The 13,366-nt window shown below is 34.8% G+C and overlaps 1 protein-coding gene across 5 annotated transcripts in view; it reads right to left on the bottom strand.

The window, feature by feature from the left end:
- The window catches only part of ZZZ3 (zinc finger ZZ-type containing 3), a 55,416-nt gene that overhangs the window by 21,609 nt on the left and 20,441 nt on the right, over window positions 1–13,366 (bottom strand). For all 5 annotated transcript variants that reach the window (XM_042873111.1, XM_042873110.1, XM_042873113.1 and 2 more), the window contains exons 2-3: window positions 9,900–10,054; window positions 6,807–8,365 (exon numbers count right to left, since the gene is read on the bottom strand). In XM_042873111.1, coding sequence (XP_042729045.1) covers window positions 6,807–8,314 — 1,508 coding nt within the window. In that variant the 5' untranslated portion in view covers window positions 8,315–8,365; window positions 9,900–10,054. The remainder of the gene's footprint in view (window positions 1–6,806; window positions 8,366–9,899; window positions 10,055–13,366) is intronic.

Here is a 13,366-nt window from a genome sequence, read left to right as displayed (position 1 = left end):
TCATCTGTAATGAAAACAGTTCTAATTCCTTCACTGAAAGAAAATGCCACTTTGATTTCTTCATTATCTCCCCTTGGATATTCTTCTCTTAAAAGATAATGGGAAAGCAGCCAAGGGGCTTTCTTAGAGAGACAGAATATGAGTACCCCATCTTGTTACCACAAGACTCAACCAGCTGAACAGAAACCCCATCTCATAAAAAAAGAAAATCAAATCTGAGAAAGCTGGCAGTACTGATTACTGAACTCATTCAACTCATTCTGTGTTACCCTATGTAGGTTTTCACTGAAAAGAAAATGACAAAGAAAACCCCCATTTAGATGCATGTTCTTGCTGTAGGAACAGAATGTACATTTTTGGGTAAAAGAGAAAAGAGAAGAATGGAATAAAACATACTTTTTATTAACATCCACTATGAAAATAAAACCACGGACAAACACAGCTTGCGCTTGTCTTAAAACTTTTAAATGTCATCACTTATACTTTTGCTTTTGTGACAAGTGTCGCTCATGTATAACCAAAAACACAACCAGAACAGCAGTTGTGTTGAATTTATAAATTAATATCTCATTTTTTTTTAACTTTTTTTTTTTAAATCAGGACCTGATTGCTATGAAGATCCTTCAGGAATTTTAAGTGCTTTTTATGACCAGGTGGAAAAAAATTTCTACCATTGTTCTGTATTAAGACAGGAAGTTGGTGGGAGTTTTGTTTGTAATTTGTACATTTTTTTCCTCCGTGATTTCTGAACCATGGTGATCAAAGAAGCTTGAAAGATAAATGAGCTCCTGAATGTTCTCTATCTGCAGTTTGGAAGTGGGAGAGATCACAATTACTATCTCCACTAAGGGAAAGGCAAGCAAAGCAGACATACTACTCTGCACCACAGAGCTTGTGCTCTCTTCCAGGTCAGGAAGTGACAACTTGGAAGAGTGTAGAAAGAAAAAAGGAGAAAAACTAGGCAAATCAGAATGGAAGAGAATTCAAGGAGCAAAGGACACAGTATTCCACAGGATACATTACTGAAATGTGGGCTGCTCTGTGGTTGATATTGCTGTTCACTAGGACAGTACTGTGGCGGACAGCAAGATAAATATATTCAGAGACAGAAAAATGAATTTGACAAATGAATTTGACATTTCATAGTTCCCAGAATAAACCTATTACTAGTGAGAAAAAAAGCAGATACAGCACAGCCCAAGGCATTCCCTCTTGCAAACTAAGAGCTCTATTATTTAGTGTTTATTGGATAGTTTATGTAATTATAAAACATGTTCTATGATTATGAAAATACTCTTACTAAAGCTTGCTTTGATCCTGCAGTAGTTTATATCATTTACCCTTTTTTTTTTTATAAGTATACAGTAAGCACATTATAAAAAAAAAAAATTATGCCAGCAGTAAAAATTACAAAAAAATATATCAAAATCCTAACTATCTTACACTGGTGTAAAACATAATCAGGACTTAATTAATAGATCTGGTGGTATGCCCATTACAGTAGCACAACATGATTTAGTAACGCAATTATCCACACTACCACTCTGCAATTGATCAGAAACTCCTATTACGAGTTTCTAATTGATTTCTCTTATTTTTCTGCTTTGCAGATAAACTAGCTGCAGCACTCAAGAGATACATTCAATGAGATTTTTACTTAAAGCCAATATTTTGGTACTTACTGAGAATATGGATCTATATCAAAGAACAGAACCTGCTCCGTGAAAAAAATCTATGCTTAAATTTTGCATTAGTATGTGATGTAAGAAAAATGTATCACTTTATGCCATGTTACTACTCCACGGCGCAGACTAAGCAAGAATCAAAACACATTCTGATCCAATGCATATGGCACATATGCCTTTAAAATAAAAAATAAAGCTGCTAACTTCTATTATTCTCCAATGCTAAAATTTATACTTCACCAGTGCTGAAAAATACCTTCCTATTAAGAAATCAGCAGAGGTTACATATTTACAAAATAACTGCTTTCTTCTAATATTCTCCACCTCAGTAAGTAAAAAATCAGCCACTGAAAAGTAACTTGATTTTCTATTTGCACCAATTTGTTGTATTCCTGAAGATGTTGAAAATCTACCAACCAGTCTCCTCACAATAAAACTGCATGCATGCTGCAGAGAAAAATGAGATAAAGGTGTCCTGAAAAATAATAGAGAAGGATAATTCAGTCTGCAGTACTGGCTACTCATAGCTACAAACCTCACTACAAAGGAATGTTACACAATCTTATCCGCACATTGAGATTAATCCGTACTATGTGATAAATTTGATCTATTCTCTGACATACCTGAACATATCTGAAAATACAGAGATAAATACTGTTGTAATATACTTATTCTTGAATAATATGTAAACATAAAGATAGATATGGTGCTTTTATCATAAAACATAATCAATGAAAAGTAGTCTGATTTTTAATACTCATCCAGTCAAAGAAAAAAAAAAAGTGGTACATAGATATTAGTGAAAAATGCTGCTGAAGAATTACATTAGAGTTGCACTTCAAGAAGAAACTGATAATAACAAATGAACAACTACCATATCAAGATGCACCAGACTGCATTCTAGCAAGTGCAATGAGATGAAATTCTACAGAGAACTTCTAGAATCTGATTTATTAGGTTGAAACATTTGTGACCAACTGAATAAAATACAGAATTTGTAACATAGGAAAAGATGCCAGAGATGCTTTTTTTGTTTGTCACACGCATGTAATATTGGAAGTTAAACACATTCAAATAAATCAACGTTTCTACGAGTGATCAATTAAATATCAGATCTTACTGGAATATCCAACATATTCCTCTCTGTCTTTCCAGGTTTCTGCAACAATAAAATCCACAGTAAGAATTGACAAAATGGGGTTTTAAGAGATGTATTAAACTAATTCATTCTGATCCATCTGACTTCAGATTAAATGCTGGTACAACTATTGCAATTTTAAATATTACAAAGTAATAAAAACAAAGATATGAAAATATTTATTTACCAAACAAGCACAACACACTGGCTCTTGCATCTTAATGCTTGCAGGCAAGCATTCATGCACAATTCATGAATTGTGCCTGTATCTACCGGCCTAATCCCCTCCCTGTAAAGCTAACCACCAAATTACATGATCTTAGAAATAAATACACTGCATAATGCCTTATATGTACACGGAAACTCAATTCCTCAATCATATTTTCACCAAAAGTCTTCAGTAGATCCAGAGAAAAGTGTTGAGCAGAATTTTTTCCCCTCATACAACCCTAATGCTTGCCAATCAATACAAACCTCCAAAAACAGTAAGTAGAGAGGAAAAAGAAAAAAAAAAAGAACATTAAATGAAACACAAATACAGGACAAAGGGGAAAACAGACTGAGAAGTTAATGCAAAGACAGAAAATTAAAGTAAGCTTTTGCACTGTAAGGGAGAATTAAAATGTAAAAAAAAAAGAAAAGATATTATATGCTATCGATAAAAGACACGTGCAAAACACTAAGCACAACATATAAAATTCAGCAATGCAAAATTAAACAAAAATCTCTGGTTCTATGGAAATATCTCCAGAGAAAACACAAACCCTTCTGAGCTAGGAAATACAAGCACAGTTCTCAAATATTCACCAAACCATGCTTTTTTCCTGAAACAACAATTTTTCTGATTACAACAATACACAACAATTCAAACTGGGCATGTAAGAACAGGAAAATTAACATTAACAGTACTTTACAATTACACAAGCCTTTAGATCAGCCTGTCAGTGTTGATGCGAACATCCAACATTGCAATAAATGTTTTGTTTAGAGATCCTGAATCCTTCTTTGTAGGATGGATACATCCTGTGAGAGGGTTGTGGAGCACCCACCACTCTGACCTCTCAGAATAATATTCCACACTTTGCTTTCTGTGGTTATTTTTCCTAATGCACCATCAGTTGTCTAAAAATATTCATGCATGCATGTTGCTTAAAGATGAGAACACTGAAAGAACAATAGATACAAGAGTATCACAATATACTTGTTTTCCACACAACAAGCCATATCACTGGCTGTTGGAGGTTTTGCTATATTGATGTTTTATCAATGTTGCAACAGCTCCTTGGAGAGTGAAAAATCAGCTGAATGAAGATGTATGTAATCAAGCTATGTAATAAAATTAGAAATAATTTAAATCTACAGACATAAATTGATTCTTCAGTATGGAGGAACAGAGCCTTTTTTTACCCTGTATGGAGGATGTGAAGAATAATATTACTGTCTTGCAAAATCTACCTCCTGATCCTAGTCAAAATGTTAATCTCTCTCCAAATTTGCTTTCGAAAGTGAACAGAAACATAAGCCAGAGGAAATATCATCCATAAAGACAAGTTTAATCAGAAACTAACAAGACAGAAAAACAAAACGGTATGCCATTTGTTTATCTAATAAGCCTAAGACCAGCACACACTTTGCTAAGCTAAAAATATTGAAGTCAAAATGAATATAGCCTTTACCTGATAGCACAGGAACACTGGAATTTCTCTTGCACCTCACTAATCTAGGAAAACACTTCTGCTATCACTTTTTAATTTAACGTTTTCAAAAATAAGCATCAAGTGAGACTGAACAGGAATAATCCAACACATTACTGAACAGCCACAATACATAAATTAAGAGTAGCCTGCAGTGAACACTTATTTCTAGATCTGGAAATGAATGCATTGCACTGTATTTTATTAATTCTTGAACTATGAAGTTCCAGATAAAAGATAATTTATTTTCATAATGCATTCAAAAATGCCAAGTATAGACCTCAGATCTTTCATATGATCATATTATCAAGAGAAACCATTAGAATACTAGACTTATTTTCTTACAAATATAACCTCTACCCTACATTAAAAAAAGAACGTAACAACATGTTTCCATCCAAAATCTTCTAGCATTAGTAACATTTTTTAAAGGAAAAAAAAATATCCAGTTAAGTAACACTATCTTCAAAAGCACGCTTCCCTTGTCAAAAGTAAAAACTACAGATTTTTGATCTAGAAGAGATTTCTATGTTTCACTTTTTTCACCAAAAATCGATTAAATATAAGATAAAAACCACAGCACTTTCTTTAGAAAATAGGCATTTGGACAGCAAGTTAGGAGCAGGGCCAAGTTGCAGGCAATCCATATAAACTTCCAACTTCAAAAGGCCCCGACCAGCTCTCACAAACTATTTGCCTGTCTGAACAACAAGTAGCAGAACTTTCAGAGCAACCTTAAATATTCAAGAGTTGATAAAAGAGCACGTTCCTGCACACTCCTGAATTTTTTCAAGAACTCCTTAATACCTGTTTTATTTAATAAGAACAACCTTTCCCTTCTTTTTTTTTTTTTCTTTTTCTCTTTACAGCATTTACATTTAGTTACAGGTTTTCGTTTAAGGAACTCCTGAGTCTTGGATGTGGTTATTTTGGAAGAAGTTAAAATTGAGGCTACATGTAAAAATCTGACCTACTCTTCATCATTCTTTTCCTACTATACACCAAAGAGGTGGATAGTATATGACTATAACTCTATCACTTTTACTATCATACCTAGCAAAGTCATTCTATACACAGATACAAAAATTTCAAAGACAACAGTCCATCTTTCTCATTTGCAATTTAGACAAAGCTGACATTTTCTATATCTAACAGGAAAAGTATCCATATACTTCGGACTGATACTTGAAGCTGTACATCTTTCACAGTTATTTTAACATCTCAGTGTGACTCAATCATGCTCTGATTATGCTCTAATCCCCAGTTTTCTCTGATTAAAATAATGTATTTGTATCCAACACTGAGCAAAATTTCACCATGAAAACAATGCAACTACTATCCTCCCCAAACAGACAAATTTCTGCTGGACTGAACTATCATCTTTGCTTAGCATTTCTTATTCATTACAATTGTGCTATTTACATAAATTAAAGCAGTGTCTTTAGCTCTTAATATGGAGTGAACTGAAGTTCACCTGCATTTGGCCTTTCAGTACTCACAACAGAAAGAGAAGCAAACATTGCAACTACAAAAGACGCAGAACTCAGTAGAGCAGTACAAAGACTGCTCAATAAAATCTGGACCAATTTACTTTTTGAAGACAATTTTTTTCTATGTAGACTTTCTTCACTGAGAGAAGTATACTTCTGTTTTAAGAATCACTGTCACAGATATCATATATTTACAATTACCACAATTCTACTTACAGATACCTAAGTAAATTTAAAAACAAGTCAGCGCTGTTTTCCAAAAATCAGAATGTACATATTTGCATTTAAATGCAAAACAATGCAGGTGTAACTTACTCCAGAGGAAGTTCTCAAACTGCTACAGTTAGTAAATTCATCTTTCTTAATATGATAATGGTCTTTCCCATGAGCAAGAAAACAAGGTATCTAACCTTAAATTCTACGTACAATAGAATGACACATCTTCAAACTGTCTGTGCTCTGTCACAGGCATTGATACGTAACTGAGCTCTTTAATTAGAGAGTTATTAATCCTTTGGTTTTGCTTCCAGCTAGTTTTCTAGAGAAAAAACAAATGTGTTTCCAAAAACAATTTCTGTCCAAAGAACTCACATCATGAGAGATGTATAAACCACATTGCTGTACCATACTGCATATTAAATAGTTTAATTTTGTTTGAAGTAGAAGCAAGAAAGAAAAATGAGTACTGAAGAACACAAAAATTATAAAGCAGTTAAGTTTTTCTGAAAGTACTTTAAATACTTATTATGTATTTTTATAAGACAAAAGCAGAATTCATGGTTACCATAGTTACACATACTCTTTGTTGTGTTTCAATGCCACATGATCTGACTCAAAGTAATACACATCAGGCTCTTCCTCCTCATCCTCTGCAGTGTGGTTGTTGGCACTCTCTTTGGCAGATGGTACATATCCAGCAACAAGCCTAGCCTCTGAAAATGGCTTTCTTAGTCCGTCACTCCCATTATCTGTATTACAATTTCTCTCTTTTTCATTCTGTTTAATCTCTTCAGAATTTTTGGGAGATCCATTGATATTATTAATACCTACAGGTACATTCTTTTCAGTGGGACTAAGATTATTTTCCTCAACTTGTCCATTTTCTCTACAAGGAGAGTTATTTTTAGTAGGGCTACTTCTGGCAGGAGCAGCCCTTCGTGGTGAAGTTCTCAATGTGTATCTGTGTTCTTGAAGTTCTGAAATAGATGTCATCTGAGCTGAAACACAGTCCAGCAATGAAGAATGTGGTTCAGGTTCACCTGAGATTGATGTACTGTCATGATGAGTATTCGGGTTGTTGGTGGTGTTTTCAGCACACTGTTCCTTAGAGGCACTGCTATCTCCTACTACGTCTACTTCCTCCTCAGAATCCCTCAACAAAGTTGACTGGATTTCAGAAAAGGACCCAGTAGCTGGCTCATCTGCCTGATTAGCATGCTCCTCAGGCAAACAGTCACTTATTATTTTGTGGTCCTCTAACTTTACCTGTTCTTGAGAGTTTGTGCAAGGCACATAATGGTCTACAACACCGTCCTCCTTGCTGCTATTAAGCAACAATGAAGAATGGGCAAATGAGTTTCCATTTTCTGCTACTGTTTTGTCCTTGGTTATACAGGAGCCAGCATTGTTTTGCTTAGAGTTCCCATCAAACTGACAGTCATCACAGTTTAGAGAATTTGAGTCTCTTTCACCAACTCCATTGACAGTCTGATAGCCTGTGATTTCTTCAACTATTGCAGAATTATTAAATCCCTCTGCACAGATATTCACCTTTTTAACTTCCCTTTTGTCACAGTCATCCAATATAAGACATCGACAAGCTCTCTTAGTCCCAGGAGAGACTGCATCATTGTCCGACACTAAGCTTTTACGCTCCAAAGATTCCTTTTCTGTTTTAGTAGGCAAGTCTTCTTCTGAACTGTTGGGTACCTCTGAACGTAGACAGCGTTTAATTCTTTTCAAAACTGGTGATACAGGTTCTCCTTGTCTTTTCTCACAATTTTCCACAGTTTGTTTATCAACATTGTCTTTTTCTGAAGTAGAGAGTCCTCTCTTTCTAGGGCTCACCCATGATTCCCGAGCACTCTGTTGTTTCAAATCAGTAGTTCTTCCACCATTACTTCCCTTCTGAGTTTGCACAGAATCTGGCCTCTTCTTTGGTGACCTTGACCGTACTTGGGGATGGGGTGAAACCTCCTCCGGATGAGCAATACTACGATTTCTTAATGTTCGACCACAAAAGTTTTCATCCAAGCCATTTAAACCCACTGTTGATCTTGTAACACGAGTAGATCGAGAAGCAGCCATACTATGGCAAGTCCCTAAAGTATGTTCATCCTGATCCACTCATTGGGAAACCTTAAAAAAAAAAATCCACAATGAAAAAAATTGTAACATCCATAGAACATCCAAGAACATCCATAGAAAAAGCAATTCTGAAGAACATATTATCACATCTATCTAGTGTCAAAATAAACATGTCTGTGCTATGTATTAATACCTCTTCTGTGCCAAGAAATTAAACCTGTAAAAAAAATAGTTATTTTTAATGTCGGAATCAGAATCATAAAATCATTCACTGGTTGGCAGGGACTTTGAGAAGCAACCTGCTGCTCAAATAACATTCAAATGAGGTTACATAAGACTACATCCAGTTGAGCCTTGAAAACCGTTACGTACAGATATTCCACAGCTTTTCTTGGTAACCTGTTCCAGTGTTTGACCTCACAAAGAAAATATTTTTTCTCACATACAGGTCAGGCCTCCTCTGTTTCAATTCATGATCACTGTCTCCAGTTTTTGCACATTTACATCAATGAAAAGCCTGGCTATACTGTATTTTCCTCCTCTGAGGTACTAGAATGCTATCTACCAAGTTCTCTCCATTTTTAAACTTTCCATGCAATTGGTTGGATGAATCATTACCAACACTGAAGTAAATTCAGACTCAATGCTAAATTAAAAACAACCAGTTTGAGAGTGGATGTATTTGAGCCTTCAGGGTGAAAAGCAGGAGTACTCAATTTGCCCAAACTCAAAATAACATTTTTCATAAGCATCAGTTTAGTCTTGTACCTCTTCTGTTCATTTCATCTTTAAAAAGTCAACATATCAAACAGCACTTTACCACAAATGTCATAATATACATGATCATCAGTAGATTCACATTTGTGCATAATTGTATTGCTTCCCTCCTCCATATAGCCAAATTCCTGATTTCAGAGACCCGCTCAGTTGTCACATGATGCGAAAACTTAAAATTTGAAGTACAGAACCAAACCTTTTATATGTTTATTTTAGGAAGGCTTAACTGACAAATGGAAGAAAACTGTTTCATGAAGTTATTTTCACTTCAGAAATGACTTATGTCTCATGAAGAGACATAAGTGAGAGTATAAATTCTCAAAATTCTACTACTTGGTGTCATGTAGTCTTAGAGCAGAAAAGAGAGAATAGGACAAGAAGGCTACACCTCTTAAGCAATTAAGTTTGACACTTTAATTAACAACGTTGTCTGCTTGGTGTTCCTACTGTGTCTACAGTGGTTTTCGTACTTATACTTCATATGCATGAACTGGTGCTTGTATACTCCCTTTTAACATACAAGCTCATTGCTTTCCAGAGTGCATTCTCATTTGTGGACAAACACAAATGTGAAAGACAAGGTCATTTAGATACTCCACCTACACTGCTCTACCAATATACTCGAGGATTAGTAACTGATGTTCAAAATGGATACCATTATAGTATAATAAATAAAAAAGCCAATGTACATTTTGGCAAGTACTTATTGTCAAACTTGTATATTATTTCTTATTTCTGACAAGACAAAAATATTGTTTTGCTGTTACTTTCTAAAAATCTATTACTTACAAGAAAATAAAAATCTTACCATTGCAAAATTAGAAGAAATATAAACTTCTGATGTTTCACAGTAGACTCTCACTGTACCACCTCAGTAATATCACACACCATTGCTGACATCCATGATGTTATGCAAATGCCTTTTTACTAGTTTACGCCATCACATTAGCAAGATTTTGAGAACTGTTGAGAAAAGGACAAAGGACATCAATAAAACATGTAAATTACTTCATTAAAATTAAGAAAAAAGACGCCACAGTATTTAATAGGAGCTCTTTTTTAAGAAGCAATTACCAGCTTTAAGAGTGCCCCACATACAGAACAGTATGTTATAAAGTAATTAAGAATGCTAACATGAAATGCTAATTGAAATTTCAAATGTAAAATATCTTTCTTGGATTAAGTGATTCAGTATAGCTCACCGAAGATGTGCAACAAAATGAATTCACAACAGAGCCCCACACGAATGCGTTCAAGCCTCAAAACATACTTCAAGAGACACAAGAAAGCAAGTAGTAAAAAATATAGTTTACTGTAATGAATTCTGAAATACATAGTCAAATATAACTAGACACAGAGTGAAAAATAATTATTTCTGCTGTTTAACTTTTATCTGCTGAGCAGAAAATCAAAATCTACAATGACTTCAAATCCCAGAATTACCCTTAATAGGCACGCTACAAGTGAACAATTTCCCAGAGTTCAGACTGAATTTATTTTTCTCACAAGGAAAATACCACCATTTACTACCTTCTTAATAGCAGAAGTGAACCAATTCTGATAGTGAAAGACAGAAATAAACCTAACGATCCAAAAAATTCTTGGCACTTCGGGTTTTCTCAGATTTGGGCACCAGTGCCAATGCCCAACAACTACAATGAGTAAAAAAACTTGGAATCACATCTAAGAGAATCCAGTACTATGGAGATGCTATAGCTCACTGTAGAACAGAGGTTACTGAATTTTTCTTCATATTCTATTGACTTCATAAAAGTAAACTTCTTTTCATACAAAGCAGAAACTTCATGGTGCAAACCACAAGCTGACAAGCTGCTCCACGTTTTTCTTTCTATACCATTATTACATTTGGATTACAGATGTACAAAGCCTTGTGAAACGGACTTTTTATTTTGAGCCTAATTATGATTTCTATTGGTCAGAGTATAAAATGAATTCCCTATGAAGTTGGCAATTCAAAACATAAATTCAAAGGAAGTGCAGAAGAGTATCTGTTTGTATATACAAATAAAAATGAGTATCTATTTGTATTTACAGAATTGTTTCTAGTTACAGCAAAATTAAATAATGAAAGATACTTCATTAAAGATACAGTGATGTTACGTAAGTATCACCAATTCTTCTATCTAGATAATGAAATCAAATGAGATTTCAAATATGCAGCTGAACTTCTGAATTTAACGAACAGTACGGAACTGTCAAAACAAAAGACAAATACAGAATGGAGAAGCAAGAAGGCGAAGAAAAATATTTAAAAACACAATAGGCAAATTACTGAAAGGAATGAACAAAAAGGAACAGTTGCCATCTAACCATAGCAGAAACACATCCAGAACAGTCACAGATGAACCCCATCAGGAGCTCCACTACACACAACTGCAGACTATTTTTTTTTGCCTCCTTCATCAAGTTTCTTCTATTTTTTGTATTGTTTGATATTCTCAGTTACTTAAGCCAATATACAAGTTCTTTATAGATCCCTTTAAGTGACTGGAAAGACACCCAACTCCAAAAACACAGACAGGTTTTGGCAGCCTTACAGAAAACAAACATCATATCCCAACAAAAATCCCATAGCTCACTAAGTTTGGTAAAATACAAAATACAGGAAAAGCATGAGACAACATACAACTGTTGAGTCAAACAGAAGAAGGCCTAATCTCAAAAAACGTAATTGCCAGTCCATAGATTTGTGTAATTTGTTTCAGGAATGGCTGAACAAGCAACACCAGGCTTTCCACAGATTTGCATATTTCATATCCCTTCCAATTTACTTTCCTCTAAAACAACCCTGTTTTACTCACTGCAGGAAGGAAAGCATCCCTGCTGTGCCTTGTTGCCTTGGGGAGGAAAAGAGGACTTTTCAAACAGCAAAAAGAATACAAATATCACATGAGGAGAAACCATGGGGAACAAAAAAGTTTTTACTCAGTTGGGATTTTTTATTTCTTTCTGAATCTGCTGGGGGGGGCAGGAAGTAAAATTTTAAACAGGCAAGGCACACTGAAATGGCTGCACCTCAATTGCTGCTTAAAAACCAGAAAACAAAAAAATGACTTGAAGATAAATTATTTATATTTCACAAACACAGTAACTTCTTTTTCACCTTGAACAGCTATCTTTTCCATGACTAAAAATCCGATGCAATCATAATTTAATGTTTTGGACACCACTCTTGGAAAAATGTGCGGAAAGGGAAACTTAATATGATTTTAGGTTCAAGCTTTTCTTCAGAGAGTGAAATCAATTTTTAATGAAGGGAATATCACAATGAAGACTCAAACTCTAAAGACAGAATCAGCTAAGAAACAGCACAGTCTGGTATGTGCAGTCTACTAGAATGAAGGAGTGAGAAGTCACAGATGAATGCAGAATATCATGAAGATGGAGACGAGGCTTTAAAGTAAGAAAAAGTCTGAATTTGTCCTTACTGGGAAGGATGGGTAAGAAGTCAGACAGCAAGTGCTGCTACTGAAACCTCACAAGGAGTGGGCATACATTAATCAGCGTGGCACTTGGACACAGCAAGATTCTAATCTGCTTACAGAAATTAATACACTTTATGTACAACTAACGATTTGATAAGAACACAGAATGGCATTTCAGGATATGTGTTTTAATATTTGAAAACCTTTGAAGTGTTACACAGATTTATGTGGACTCCACTGATACAAATTCTAGTTAGATCCTTATTATTTTAATTAACCAGAATCCTATTTAGTAAAGGTGCAAGCTGTGTGTATGAAAACCTCCAGCAAGAGAAGACACAAATTTACACATACATGGATGACAGCTGAGGAAAGCAGAATGAAGAAACTTCTTCCTACATACACAGAATAAACCATTTCCTAACTGGGTTACACCAGTACTTGGAATGTGGGATCCTAGTACAAGCCAATAGTTTAAAGGAAACCCAAGAACCAAGAAACACATGCACAGTTAGAGAAAGTATGTTCAACACAGACCTAAGCAAGAAAAGCAATATCAGTGAGAAGAGGTCAATATGAAAACATGTGGGCTACATCAGCAAACAGGCCCAAAAAGGAGCAAAGCAACATAAGCTTCTACTATTATTGTGTGGTGGTGCTTTATATATTTGGATACATCAACATTATATACAATATCTTAAAAAGCAAAGAACTAGACAACTCATGCCTGGGTGGCAGAGCATAACAAAAAGCTGCAACAGTTGCACAACCATAATACTGCATGCATGGTGATAAAGATCAAAACTTTTTCAACAGCTTGGATATTACA

Source organism: Lagopus leucura, unplaced genomic scaffold (genome assembly GCF_019238085.1).
Source record: "Lagopus leucura isolate 7727_CA_CO unplaced genomic scaffold, USGS_WTPT01 Super-Scaffold_100009, whole genome shotgun sequence".
NCBI classification, from domain to species: Eukaryota; Metazoa; Chordata; class Aves; order Galliformes; family Phasianidae; genus Lagopus; species Lagopus leucura.
The sequence above is the reverse complement of the archived record's forward strand: the minus strand, read 5'-3'. Positions and strand labels throughout refer to the sequence as shown.